General features: G+C 34.1%; 1 protein-coding gene across 3 annotated transcripts in view; it reads right to left on the minus strand.

The window, feature by feature from the left end:
• The window catches only part of LOC120423000 (protein ECT2), a 109,125-nt gene that overhangs the window by 2,187 nt on the left and 92,767 nt on the right, over nucleotides 1–14,171 (minus strand). For 2 of the 3 annotated variants that reach the window (XM_039586620.2, XM_039586621.2), the window contains exons 5-10: nucleotides 13,239–13,488; nucleotides 10,679–12,007; nucleotides 5,148–5,279; nucleotides 4,713–5,087; nucleotides 4,244–4,646; nucleotides 4,018–4,178 (exon numbers count right to left, since the gene is read on the minus strand). In XM_039586620.2, coding sequence (XP_039442554.1) covers nucleotides 4,018–4,178; nucleotides 4,244–4,646; nucleotides 4,713–5,087; nucleotides 5,148–5,279; nucleotides 10,679–12,007; nucleotides 13,239–13,488 — 2,650 coding nt within the window. The remainder of the gene's footprint in view (nucleotides 1–4,017; nucleotides 4,179–4,243; nucleotides 4,647–4,712; nucleotides 5,088–5,147; nucleotides 5,280–10,678; nucleotides 12,008–13,238; nucleotides 13,489–14,171) is intronic. The other variant, XM_039586622.2, reaches the window with a different exon arrangement.

Here is a 14,171-nt window from a genome sequence, read left to right on the forward strand (position 1 = left end):
CGCTTCTCGCTCGGTTTTCTTAAGCGTTCGATTGGAATGGGTCGTCAAAATTCAAACGTCAAAAGACTTGGCGCGTTTGTTTTTTTGATGGCGCTTGCTAAATATTTACATGTTTCGGGATTATTTTTCAAGTGAGTGACTAACTGATGTGCAAAAGAACATGTTGCCAAAAGTTGGGGGCAGTTTTGTATTGAAAGCGCCGTGAAAAAGTAAGCGAAAGTGAAAAGTTGATTTTTGCGATATTCATTAAGCGTTTGAGGGTTTCTCGCGTGTGTCACTGTGTTTGCCAACAAAATGATGAGAGATGGTCTCGCAAAATAGAAATTATTATCAAAAGTGAATTTAATTTGATCTTTTTGGCCACTCGAGGCGGTGCTGTTGCTGGTAAGTTTATAGCCTAAACAATATTTTTGGAGCTTTAATCGAGCATCAAACTCTCCATATGACGAAAATAGGTGTTTGATTGGAAAGGGTATATATCCCCGACATGGAACACAAACAGTATACGAATTTCGTTAAGGTGGTCCAATACACTTTTTCCTTGAAAATTAGCACTTTTTTCAGATATTCAAGTTTTAAAATTGCATCATTTTTACGTAAAAATGGCTGTAACTTTTAGAATTCAAGTGTAAAATCAATTTTGAAGATTGAAATGGTTTTTTGAGAGCTTTAAAAGTTCTCCATTTTTTGGAAAATCAATTATTTAAATTCAATCATCATAATCACGATATATGTATTTACAGTCTAGACGCGATTTTCCGAAGCCGAATTTCACTTCGGATAATCGAATCACGAATTTTTTTTTTTTGTTGTCTTATTTTTGTTTGTTGAGCTCAAGTATGACCCCTAAAGTACTCTAAAATGATTTAGAACTTTTAAATTCAAGATGGCGGCCAAAATAACGGTGATAAAATGTAGAAAATTTGATTTTTTTTTAAATTTAATAGGCAATCAACCATTCAAATTTAACGCAAATGGGGTAGGAGAACTCAAATTTGATGTTAAAAGTAAAAAAAAAATACGAAAAAAAATCTCGGATAGTCGAACATCGGATAATTCAGTCTGAACTGTATTGTTATTGGCTTTTGTAAAATTCAAAATAAGTTTAAAACTTTGGCGATTTTATTTAATTTCATGTCTTTGGCAAGGGACCATCCATAAACCACGTGGACACTTTTTTGAAAATCTCGAACGGGTTTATGGATGGTTTATGGAAAATCCCCCCCCACGTGGTTTATGGATGGTCCCCAAATCAGGTGGCAAAACAAATATTGCCGATAGTTTTATTTTGCATTGAAAAAAGTTGTAAACTATTGTAAATACATTGCACAGTGGAATCTTTCTATAAACAGCTGAAGCAATATCAATATCGAAAAGATTCGACTGTATAACGTTTATTTTTGTAATTTTATATCAAATAGGGCACTTTTGACCTTTCGCCAATTTTGAAATTTGTGACCACAGATCGAAAAAAAGACATAAATCAATTATTATGATACTTTTTGCTTCAAAATTTGGGTTGAAATAGAAAATTTTGCAATTTTTTATACGCTTTCTTTCGACTTTGACAAAAGCCGAGGGAAAAGAACTTTTTAATAAAATTCGTACCAGCCTTAGTTAAAGTGCTTTTTTTTAATTTCTAAATGTTCAGAATTCCTAAATTTTCTTAACTCCCTACAATTATTGCATTAATTTTTAAGTTGTTTTAAGTTTCCAGAATTTTCAAGTTATTTTTTTTTTAAGTTAATAAAGGCCGTTGCAAATATTTTTCAAAGTTTATGCCACCTATCCTTCAAAATTGGTTTTGAAAAATCAAGGGCAAAAAAAATATTTCTTCAAAAAACTTTGAAATGTCAATGCAGATAGTAGTTTAATCTGCTGAAAACAACCTAAAATGCATTTTTCTGTATAATTATCATATTTAGCATGCTTGAGCAACAAAATAAAATATGTAAAAATCAAAAATATTTGATTTCAAGAATTGAATGAAAAAAGTGTTATAAAATGCTTTAAAAGCCATTCAAGATAATTTTTACAATCATTAATTTCCAAAATATATAAGCAAGCATGCACAATAACTTTGTTATCACAAAAAAAACCTTTATGCGGTAGTGTTTATCGGAATTTGAAAAAACCACAATATTTTTTAACGAGACCCACCATTTTTTACTGTTAAACATTTTAACATTTAAACATTTAAACATTTAAACATTTAAACATTTAAACATTTAAACATTTAAACATTTAAACATTTAAACATTTAAACATTTAAACATTTAAACATTTAAACATTTAAACATTTAAACATTTAAACATTTAAACATTTAAACATTTAAACATTTAAACATTTAAACATTTAAACATTTAAACATTTAAACATTTAAACATTTAAACATTTAAACATTTAAACATTTAAACATTTAAACATTTAAACATTTAAACATTTAAACATTTAAACATTTAAACATTTAAACATTTAAACATTTAAACATTTAAACATTTAAACATTTAAACATTTAAACATTTAAACATTTAAACATTTAAACATTTAAACATTTAAACATTTAAACATTTAAACATTTAAACATTTAAACATTTAAACATTTAAACATTTAAACATTTAAACATTTAAACATTTAAACATTTAAACATTTAAACATTTAAACATTTAAACATTTAAACATTTTAACATTTAAACATTTTAACATTTAAACATTTTGACATTTTAACATTTTAACATTTTAACATTTTAACATTTTAACATTTTAACATTTTAACATTTTAACATTTTAACATTATAACATTATAACATTATAACATTATAACATTATAACATTATAACATTTTAACATTTAAACATTTTGACATTTTAACATTTTAACATTTTAACATTTTAACATTTTAACATTTTAACATTTTAACATTATAACATTATAACATTATAACATTATAACATTATAACATTATAACATTATAACATTTTAACATTTTAACATTTTAACATTTTAACATTTTAACATTTTAACATTTTAACATTTTAACATTTTAACATTTTAACATTTTAACATTTTAACATTTTAACATTTTAACATTTTAACATTTTAACATTTTAACATTTTAACATTTTAACATTTTAACATTTTAACATTTTAACATTTTAACATTTTAACATTTTAACATTTTAACATTTTAACATTTTAACATTTTAACATTTTAACATTTTAGCATTTTAACATTTTAACATTTTAACATTTTAACATTTTAACATTTTAACATTTTAACATTTTAACATTTTAACATTTTAACATTTTAACATTTTAACATTTTAACATTTTAACATTTTAACATTTTAACATTTTAACATTTTAACATTTTAACATTTTAACATTTTAACATTTTAACATTTTAACATTTTAACATTTTAACATTTTAACATTTTAACATTTTAACATTTTAACATTTTAACATTTTAACATTTTAACATTTTAACATTTTAACATTTTAACATTTTAACATTTTAACATTTTAACATTTTAACATTTTAACATTTTAACATTTTAACATTTTAACATTTTAACATTTTAACATTTAAACATTTAAACATTTTAACATTTTAACATTTTAACATTTTAACATTTTAACATTTTAACATTTTAACATTTTAACATTTTAACATTTTAACATTTTAACATTCTAACATTTTAACTTTTTAACATTTTAACATTTTAACATTTTAACATCTTAACATTTTAACATTTTAACATTTTAACATCTTAACATTTTAACATTTTCGATACAGGGGCTAAAAAGTAATACTGAAATGAGTGCTTAAAAGTTGAACTATTCAGCACTTGTATCGAAAAGTGTTGTTTTGATTTGAACGGTTTATTGAGTAATCAAATGGATATTTGGCATGAAATTCAATTTTCGGAATTGCAAAAAATAATTGCTTGCGACTGATTTTTTCAGCACTCGGCAAACTAACAAAAAATCAAGCACAGTAAAAACAATACTCACCGGGCAGTTGTCGATGTCGTTGAAGATGTCAAACATGGCCAGCTGGCCCTCCGTCTTGCGCTTGTCCTCGTTGATGTGTGTCATCACCTCCTTGATCGCCTTCAGCGCCTCGTCCAGCTTCCGGTGGTCCGGGTTGCCCTTGCCGGTGTGTTTAAGGATGTCTGCCAGAGGAAAAGGGCACGAATCGATTAGTGATATTTAAGGGTTTTGAAATGGATTAACTTACCGTTCAACAGCAAGCTGATGCTCGGTAGCCGCTGGACCGGCCGAATCATCAAATCCTGCAGCGTCTGTCGGCCGCACTCGGGCTTAGCCTGGTTGATCTTGAGGAAGGCGTGGAAGCGCGGATTGGCCGCGTCGCACTGCAGCAGCGTTTCCTTCATCTTTTCGAAAAAGTTCACGTACGGCGGGTACGCCTTGATCAGCTCGTCCCGGTTGTCGATGATGATCTGGCCGATCAGGTGCTCCTCGGCCCAGTTCGCGTGGATCTCCTTCAGTCGGTTCAGCATGCGCTTGTGGACGTCGTGAATCGGCAGGAAATTGCTGAAGATCGACTTGAGCTCGGACTTGTTGAGCAGCGCGTTCTCCGTGTCTTTCTCGATCATCTCCTCCAGGGGGTCTTTGAAGAGCTGGTTGTTTTGGAGGGGGAGAGAATTAGTAAAACGAATTATCGCAGCAAATTGGTGGCGACTCACATTGACAATCGTGTCCAGAATCCCGACGTAGTTCGACTCCGTGTGGTAAAAGTCCATAAAGTGGTTGTGCCGCATCGATTGGCTCTTGATCGTCTGGTCGATCGAGGCGTCCGCCGTCTCCGCGATGATGGCGTTCTTTTTGCTGCCCTCATGCTTGTTCTGGTCCGGGCTGGTGGTGCAATCGAGGAAGCTTCCCGACACCGACAGCAGGCCCGCGTCCGATACGGACGAGCGTCGCTTGCCGGCGCCCAGCGGAGTTCCTTCGCCACCGGCCGGCGTCCGGTGCGAGAGACGTTTCCGCTTGCGCTTGTTGAAGCTGATCGGAAGCGAGTCCCGGCGATCCGCGCCCGGGGTGTTGGCTATGCTGTCGAGGTACTGAGAGAAAATATTTTGTTTTAGGCTGTTTGAAAAATAATCAAAGAATAGACGACTTACATCTCCAAACAGATAACGCCCTTCGTCGGCGTAACCATTCTGGATCGTGTACCAGAACCAGTCCGCTTTCACGATGTGAGTTTTAGTATTTTTAGGTTCTGGCTTGGACGTAACCACGTGCTCGTCAACCACCTGCAGGGAAACGAGAAACAAATAAACTATTTAAGGTTTGCACAAAACAAAAAACTGTAAATATTAGTTAGTAAACATGCACTAATCTACCATGAATCGATTAAACCAAAAACCGCATTTGCAATGAACGCGCGACCACACTCCAGAATAGAACAACAAAAAATACAAATCCAAAAACCGCAATGTTTGCACTCACGGTTTATAGTATGTGTGTATGTTAAATAATGTGATGAAGCCACAATTTATCGACAATAATGGGACAATTTAAATTGGAATTCATTTCAGCACCGCAGGATCTTCATAAACACCTAACGCAGAGTGCGACGCGTGCTAACTGCGCGACGTGATGCATACTAAAAATGCTCGCCACGTGTGGCATCCCGGGTCCCAATACAAATAATCCGGTGCACCATTCCGATATCCGATGCATACTTTTCGAATTAAACTTTAAAACAAAAAAAAAGCAACAGCAATTAATCCAACCCCCGGCCTGAATAGGTGGCAACAAAAAAAAACGATTCACTCACTCATTCCGTAATTTATTGAACAAACACTCAAATTCAAGTTTAATCACATCCCTCCCCCCTGTACACGCAAAAAACATCAACAATCAATGCACAATTTAACCGCAGCAGAGCCTTTCAATCCGGCCACCCACCGTGTGTGTAAATCGTCGATCAAGCAGTCAAACTTCCTTCCTTCTCCCCGCCCCATTCCCGCCCCAAATCCCGCCCAGGTGTGAAAAAAAAGAAGCGCGAATCCAACTCACCGCACCACGACTGTCACAATTTTTGCATAAATTGCTGTTTTATTTTGCAGTGGCAAGTGCGCGCCCGCGATTCGGGCAACAAGTAAAACTGCTGATGATGAATTATATTTTTGCCCGCCGCGGATTAAACTGGGGGCTGGTGCGTTAAAAAGTTGTCAAAAAATTGTGGCAATGCCGAAAAGTTGCACTCAGCGATGGTAGTTCGAGGGGGGAGGGTGAAAAAATGCAACCAATGCACGATAATTAATTCATGATGCCTAACAGCGACGATAAATTAAAGATCGAAATGAAATGATTTTTTTTTTTCAGAACTTTACTTATTTCAAATTGAAGAAAAATGAAACGTTATTCCTCAAGTTTTCGAAAATCTAATTTGCCTTAGTCCATAACAAGTTTTTTTTTTTCAATTTTTGATCGTATTGAATTCTTGAATTTCTTAAATATCTTAAATTTCTTGAATTTCTTACATTTCTTAAATTTCTTGAATTTCTTACATTTCTTAAATTTCTTGAATTTCTTAAATTTTATGAATTTCTTGATTTTTTTTTAAATTTTTAGGACTTCCTGAATTTCTCTTTTTTTGCATTTCTTGATTTTTTTGAATTTCTTGAATTTCTTGATTTTTCTGAATTTCTTAAATTCCTTGAATTTTTCGATTTTCTAAATTTCTTGAAGAATTTTTTTGAATTTCAAAATTTCTGAATTTTTTAATTTTTTCGAATTTTTTGAATTTCTTAAATTATTTGAATTTCTTGAATTTCTTGAATTTCTTGAATTTCTTGAATTTCTTGAATTTCTTGAATTTCTTGAATTTCTTGAATTTCTTGAATTTCTTGAATTTTTTGAATTTCTTGAATTTCTTGAATTTCTTGAATTTCTTGAATTTCTTGAATTTCTTGAATTTCTGGAATTTCTTGAATTTCTTGAATTTCTTGAATTTCTTGATTTTCTTGAATTTCTTGAATTTCTTGAATTTCTTGAATTTCTTGAATTTCTTAAATTTCTTGAATTTCTTGAATTTCTTGAATTTCTTGAATTTCTTGAATTTCTTGAATTTCTTGAATTTCTTGAATTTCTTGAATTTCTTGAATTTCGTAAATTTCTTGAATTTCTTGAATTTCTTGAATTTCTTGAATTTCTTGAATTTCTTGAATCTCTTGAATTTCTTGAATTTCTTGAATTTCTTGAATTTCTTGAATTTCTTGAATTTCTTGAATTTCTTGAATTTCTTGAATTTCTTGAATTTCTTGAATTTCTTGAATTTCTTGAATTTCTTGAATTTCTTGAATTTCTTGAATTTCTTGAATTTCTTGAATTTCTTGAATTTCTTGAATTTCTTGAATTTCTTGAATTTCTTAAATTTCTTGAATTTCTTAAATTTCTTGAATTTCTTGAATTTCTTGATTTTTTTAAATTTCTTGAATTTCTTAAATTTCTTGAATTTCTTAAATTTCTTGAAATTTGTGAACTTCTTGAATCTCTTGAATTTCTTGAATTCTTGAATTTCTTGAATTTCTTGAATTTCTTGAATTTCTTGAATTTCTTGAATTTCTTGAATTTCTTGAATTTCTTGAATTTCTTGAATTTCTTGAATTTCTTGAATTTCTTGAATTTCTTGAATTTCTTGAATTTCTTGAATTTCTTTAATTCCTTGAATTTTTTGAATTTCTTAAATTTTTTAAAATTTCTTGAATATTTTGAATTTCTTGAATTTCTTGAATTTCTTGAATTTCTTGAATTTCTAGATTTTTTTTAAATTTCTTGAATTTCTTAAATTTCTTGAAATTTTTGTATTTCTTGAATTTCTTGAATTTCTTGAATTCTTGAATTTCTTGAATTTCTTGAATTTCTTGAATTTCTTGAATTTCTTGAATTTCATAAATTTCATGAATTTCTAATTTTTTTGAATCTTCTTAAATTTCTTGATATTATTGCGGGCGTTAATAATTAGAGTTCACGCGCGGTGATACGACCGCAAGATAATGGTCGCATGACAGCCGCATGACAACCGATTTTGAATTCCTGATTATTTTTCTCAATTTATGATCGTATTGAATTCTTGAATTTCTTTAAGATCTTAAATTTCTTACATTTCTTAAATTTCTTAAATTTCTTAAATTTCTTAAATTTCTTAAATTTCATGAATTTCTTAAATTTTTTAAACTTTTAGAATTTCTTGAATTTTTCTGAATTTTTGTTTCTTAATTTTTCTGCATTTCATGAATTTCTTGAATTTTTCGATTTTCTCAATTTCTTGAATTTAATAATTTTTTTTAAATTTCCAAAATTTCTTAATTTTTTTTGATTTTTTCGAATTTCTTGAAATTCTTGAATTTCTTAAATTTATTAAATTTCTTGAATTTCTTGAATTTCTTAGATGCTTGAATCCTCTTAAATTTCTTGAATCCTCTAAAATTTCTTGATTCTTGTAATTCTTGAATTTTTTAAACTTTCTTGATTTTGAATTCCTGATTATTTTTTTTTTCAATTTTTGATCTTATTGAATTCTTGAATTTCTTGAATATCTTAAATTTCTTGAATTTCCTCAATTTCTTAAATTTCATAAATTTCTAAAATTTCATGAATTTCTTGAATTTTTTTTAATGTTTAGAATTTCTTGAATTTCTCGATTTTTTTTTTATTTCTTGATTTATTTTTTTGAATTACTTGAGTTTCTTTATTTTTCTAAATTTCTTAAATTTCTTGAATTTTTCGATTTTCATAATTTCTTGCATTTCTTAAATTTTCTGAATTTCCAAAAAATCTTATTTTTTTTCAAATTTCTTAAATTTCTTAAATTTCTTGATTTTTTTAAATTTCTTGAATTTATAAAATTTCTTGAATTTCTTGAAATTTCTTGAATTTTTTGAATTTCTTCAAATTCTTGAAATTCTTGAATTTCTCGAATTTCTGAAATTCTAGAATTTCTTGAATTTCTTGAATTTCTTGAATTTCTTGAATTTTTTTGAATTTCTTGAATTTCTTAATTTTTTTATAAATTTCTTGAATTTCTTTAATTTCTTGAAATTCTTAAATTTCTAAAATTTCTTGAATTTCTTGAATTTCTTGAATTTCTTGAATTTCTTGAATTTCTTAAATTTTTATAAATTTCTTGAATTTTTTGAATTTTTTAAATTTCTTGGATTTTCTTGAATTTTATGAATTTCTTGAATTTCTTAAACTTCTTAAATTTCTTGAATTTCTTGAATTTCTTGAATTTTTTGAATTTCTTCATTTTCTTGAATTTCATGTATTTCTAAAATTTCTTGAATTTTAGAATCTTCTTGATTTCGACTTCATGATTTTATAGTAATTTTTGATCTTATCTTATTCTTAAATTTCTTGATATTCTAAAAATTTATAAAGTTTGAATTTCTTGATTTTAAAAATTCTTTCTTTAACTTTAAACTGACTTTTTTATATGGTTTTTATGGATGAATTTCAATCAACACTTCAGACGAAAAGTGTAATGATTTCAATTTCAATTTAGGTCGTTCGCAAATTTTGACATGTGCTGTGCATGTAACATACATATTCTCGAAAAAAAATGTGTCAATTTGGGTATAGTGAAATGTGCCAACACTTTCACTAACATGTGACTCAATTTCGGATATCAAATCCACACTCGCTCACCGGGTCGAGTATGCACTACGTGAGGTAAAATCTTAAGCTTGAAACAAGATTACGCTTTTTTTTCACTAGACTGCTGATAAAACGTTTGCATGACACGTTTGACAGCTTTATTTTCGTCACCTTCAACTTCAGGATGGGAAAAATACTCAATTTTGTTCGATAGCCAATTTTACTTGAGGTATTTTGTTGAATAAGTTTTAATAATTTTTTGATAACTTTTAATTTCAATCAACTAGAATTGAATTAGCTAAACAACTCCTCAGCATCCTCAACACTATAAATGATACCCCACTCGGATCAAAATCCACCCCGTTAGAACCCGCGATTGGCGATAAAAACCACAACAAAATTAGAGATTTGTGGTCGAACGAGCCCCGGTATCATCGTACACCGGATCGCGAGCGCACTCGTTTGCAGTTGAGCGAGCAAGGCAAATAATTGGCGCGCGGTTTTTGGCTAATCAAATTCATGTCCCCCTATTTTTTTGTGTTAGTACATAGCTAGGTTTGCTGTTGATTAGTGATGGAAGGAGGGTTGAGTGAAACAAGCAAAAAAAAAAGACTACTAGGATCGGGATGAAAATGTGATTTTGATATCCTTAGCATATAGAGCAAAAGAGAGGTGAGGTGCGAAAGTGTGGCGGTGGTGGTGCGAAGAAGCGAGTATGAGAGAGTGAGTGAGTGCGAGCGCGCGATTGAGGTTAGTTGTCATACATTTCATCAACAAGCGTCGATTTGAGGGGGTGTGGGTTCGATTTTTTTTGTTTTCTGCGGGACGGGGTCAACGCAATTCTATTGTGTCCGTAATGGTTGGAAAATAGCAATTTTTGGCGGGAAGTCGGGCGGAAAACTCTATATGCGAAGAATTCAAAACACACATTTTTTTGGTTGCCCTTTTAATAACATTCACACAGAAACGTTCACACATACACACAAACAGACGTACATTCTAACTACAATAAATTGATGGCAAATTGTGATGAAAGTGTAATAGATACCGTCGCAGTCGTCGTCGTCGCGGTCGCGGGGAGGTCCTCGTCGGAACCGGTTGCCGTGGCCGGCACGGCGCAATCATCGTTCGCGAGGGACGCGTTTAGTTCCGTAGCTGCGGCGACGATGTCCTCCTTGGGTTCAATGGTGAAAGCTGGCGGTGCGGCAGCGGTCGGGACAATCGAGTGCCGGTTGAAGATGGCCTTCATCTTGGACTTGGCAGAGGACGAGTGGCTGGGGGCGGGCGCGATTGGCGTTTTGAAATCGACCTCCGTCTTGGAGTGTTCCGGCGTGTTGACCGTCTTGAACTTGCAGACCTTTTTCAGGCTGTCCAGGTTGGCGGACGTGATGAGACCTTTGTTCTTGATTGATTTTGGGGTTTCCTTCTTGCTGCTTTTGGTGATTTTGTCGCGGATGCTGAGCAGCTTCTCTTTGACGGGCTTTTTGATCGATTCGTTGAAGGTGGTTTCGATCGAGGTGATGGAGCTGATGGAGGAGTTCGGGTCGACCGAGTTGCGGCGGGATCGAAGCATCGAAGCGATTGGCGTTTTGATCGCGGCAAAGCTCATGCTGCGGCGAAGGCCTCGCGTAATCGATCCGGTTCGAATCAGTTTAGGTTTCTTGGCGGAACCGTACGCCACACTGCTGGCAAGTGAGTCCGTCGAAATCATGGAAATGTTGTCAAAACTGTCCTCCTGCCGCTTGCGCTTCAACGCTTCCTTGTTGGCAATGATGTAATCGTCTACATCGTCATCGTCGTCGTCGTCTTCTTCGGCGATTCTCCTCAGCGATTCATCCGCGAATCTGTTGTTCGTCTTCAAAATTGGCGAAATGTTGTTCGGATTGAGGAATTCGTTTTCCTCGCCCGAGACCAGCACCACGCCGTCCTTCTCCACCGGAACAGCCAACACTTCCGGTGTCGAGCTTGATTGCCGGGGCGGCTCATCAATGTACCGAATCGGCGAAACGCTGCTCTGCTCCGAGTGCTTGTTCTGATTGTTTTCGTTCTCGGCCGCGGTCATGTGGTCCGAGTCGCTTGTTTCGCTCTCTTCCGGCAGCGCCGGTAGTGGATTCAACAGGACACTCTCGTCCATCTCACCCCCCTCCGCTGCCGCTTGACACTCGTTCAACCGCTTCAGGAAGGCATCCTTCTTTTCGACCTTGAATTCCGCCCTGTTGGGCTCATTGTTTTCGTCGTCGTCGTCGTCGTCGTTGTTATCTCCGTCTTCTCGTTCCGACGACGATGATGATGATGAAGTCTTATCTTTGGGTGAACCTGGGCCAGCGCCCGGGGGCAACAGGGCGTCCCCGAAATGCTCGCCCGTGTTGGACATGACCTGTGGAAAGATACACCGTGTGGATTGTGATTGTGTGCGGTCGAGGAATGAGTGTGCGTGGGTGTGTCACCATATTATGTTAGATATCAATGAGAGGTGGTGCCTTTAAATGATTCTGAAGTGCGACAAAGCTACAATTAATTACAATCATCACAGATAATGTAAATGAGACAATGAATCGTTACGAGATATTTTTTTCGAAAAGTGAAACTTTTGTTTCTATCGACCACCAATCAATTAATTCTGATTCTTTCATTGAAATGAAGAATCACCGCAAGCTGCAATTAATCACAGGATTCGGATAACAATCCCGAAAACACGCACTCACGCACGCTCTCTCGCTCTGCCTCGCCTCCCCAACAGATTATTAATTACAGTTTAAATAATTTGTAAACGTGCAGCGATCAATCAGGAGGACCACTCTGCACGGTTCAATGGCTTTCTTCGGGTATCAATTTCGGACTTTAAATCAAAAGCCGCCCCCGCGCCGCGATGAAATTGCAAATTCCCATCACTACCGGACACAATAGAATTGCCCTACTCCCCTTTCTCCCCTTCCTCCCATTGGGGGGACACACGTCACCACATACATCAACCGGCGTTGTCAGCGGCAGCAGCACTCCCCACTTTTAATGCGTTTTCATGAATTAATTATGGTGTTTTTCATTGAATCGTTCTACTGCATGCCTCCCACACCCTTTCTCTAGCATCCACCGAATCAATTGAGTGATATTCATTAATCCGTGCGGTGTGCACGATAAATCAATCGAATATTTCTCACATTGCTGCGCTCATGAACGAAAAAAAAAAGAGTTCCACAGTTGACACAGCCAGAAAGCACACAGCATTCACTGTTAATTAAAGCGAATTTAATGAACAAGGACACGAAGCGCGCTTTTTATGTATGTCAATCAACCACAACGCACACAAACTCGGGATAAACCAAACACCAACGCAAATACATAAAAATGGCTTAAACATGAAACAGGGCGGAGAAGCATTTTTTTTTTTTTGTTTCTGACCAACGCGCGTTCATTTATGTCCGAGCAGAAATAACATAATCATCAGCATCAACAGCGAGCAGGCAACAAAGACAACAAGCATAACGAGAGCACTTAATCCGATTTTGAGGCATTTTCTCCGCCGCAATTCTCTCACTCTACCCTGAATCATGTTTAATCCCCCGATTAAAAAAATAAAACCTCAACTAGAGACGACTCCAGGTACTCACCACGTGCGAACACTGGGGATCCTCCAGGTCCGCCGGAATGCCACCGTTTTCCTTGAGCACGTCGACCATGTGCTGGTGCTCGTCGGGCGGGAAGCCGAAGAAGCACACCTTCTGGCCCTCGAACGCCTTGAGGCGGTGCGGCCGCAGCACCTCGTCCACGTTGGCGGTAAAGTTCGGATCGTGGCGTTTGCTCCACGCGTCCTCGACCCAGCTGGGGCGGACGACGGCCAGGCGGAAGGTCATGGCGTACCTGGAAGAGAGGGATTAGCGTCAGTGCGTTCGCAGATTGCAAGAATGTTCTTTTAAACATGAACTGACTTATGAGCAATTCTGTATGTTTTCGAAAATCTTTTCACCGTATTTTTTCTTTTTGGATGAAACTCAGTCCATCGAACCATTATGTTCAAATAAGCTAAATGGCTTATTGTAACATTGTAGTCCCCATACAAACTCGAGAGCAGTAATTATGATGTAGAATCGAAATCAGCCTTATTTTTTTTATTCTTCCTCTAAAATTTGGGAGCGATTTGTTGAGTTTGTGTGGGGAAACCTTTTTTTTTGCATTTAGATTTAATAATTTTTATTTTTTTACCAAATTTAAAATTGAGTGAATTTGAGGATATGCCCTAAAAGTTGAAGTCAACTGTGTCCGGGTTTCGAAGCGTCAGGGAATTCGAATCAAGACGTTAGCTTAAATGAAATTGAAAATTGATCTTTTGTTCTGTGTTGTAATTTGGATTTACATAAAGTACAATTTTTTGTCCAATGTGATTCAAATTAAATAAGTATTTTATAAATATAATCTTTTATATATTTTGTTCATGACATGACTAGAAAAGCTAGAAAAATGTCTTAGAAAATGTAAAAAGAAAGAAGCGAAAACAAATATATCAGTCAATGTAAAAAATTTCATAATTTTTGAATTTCATACCA

This window comes from Culex pipiens, chromosome 3, assembly GCF_016801865.2.
Source record: "Culex pipiens pallens isolate TS chromosome 3, TS_CPP_V2, whole genome shotgun sequence".
Lineage (NCBI taxonomy): Eukaryota > Metazoa > Arthropoda > Insecta > Diptera > Culicidae > Culex > Culex pipiens.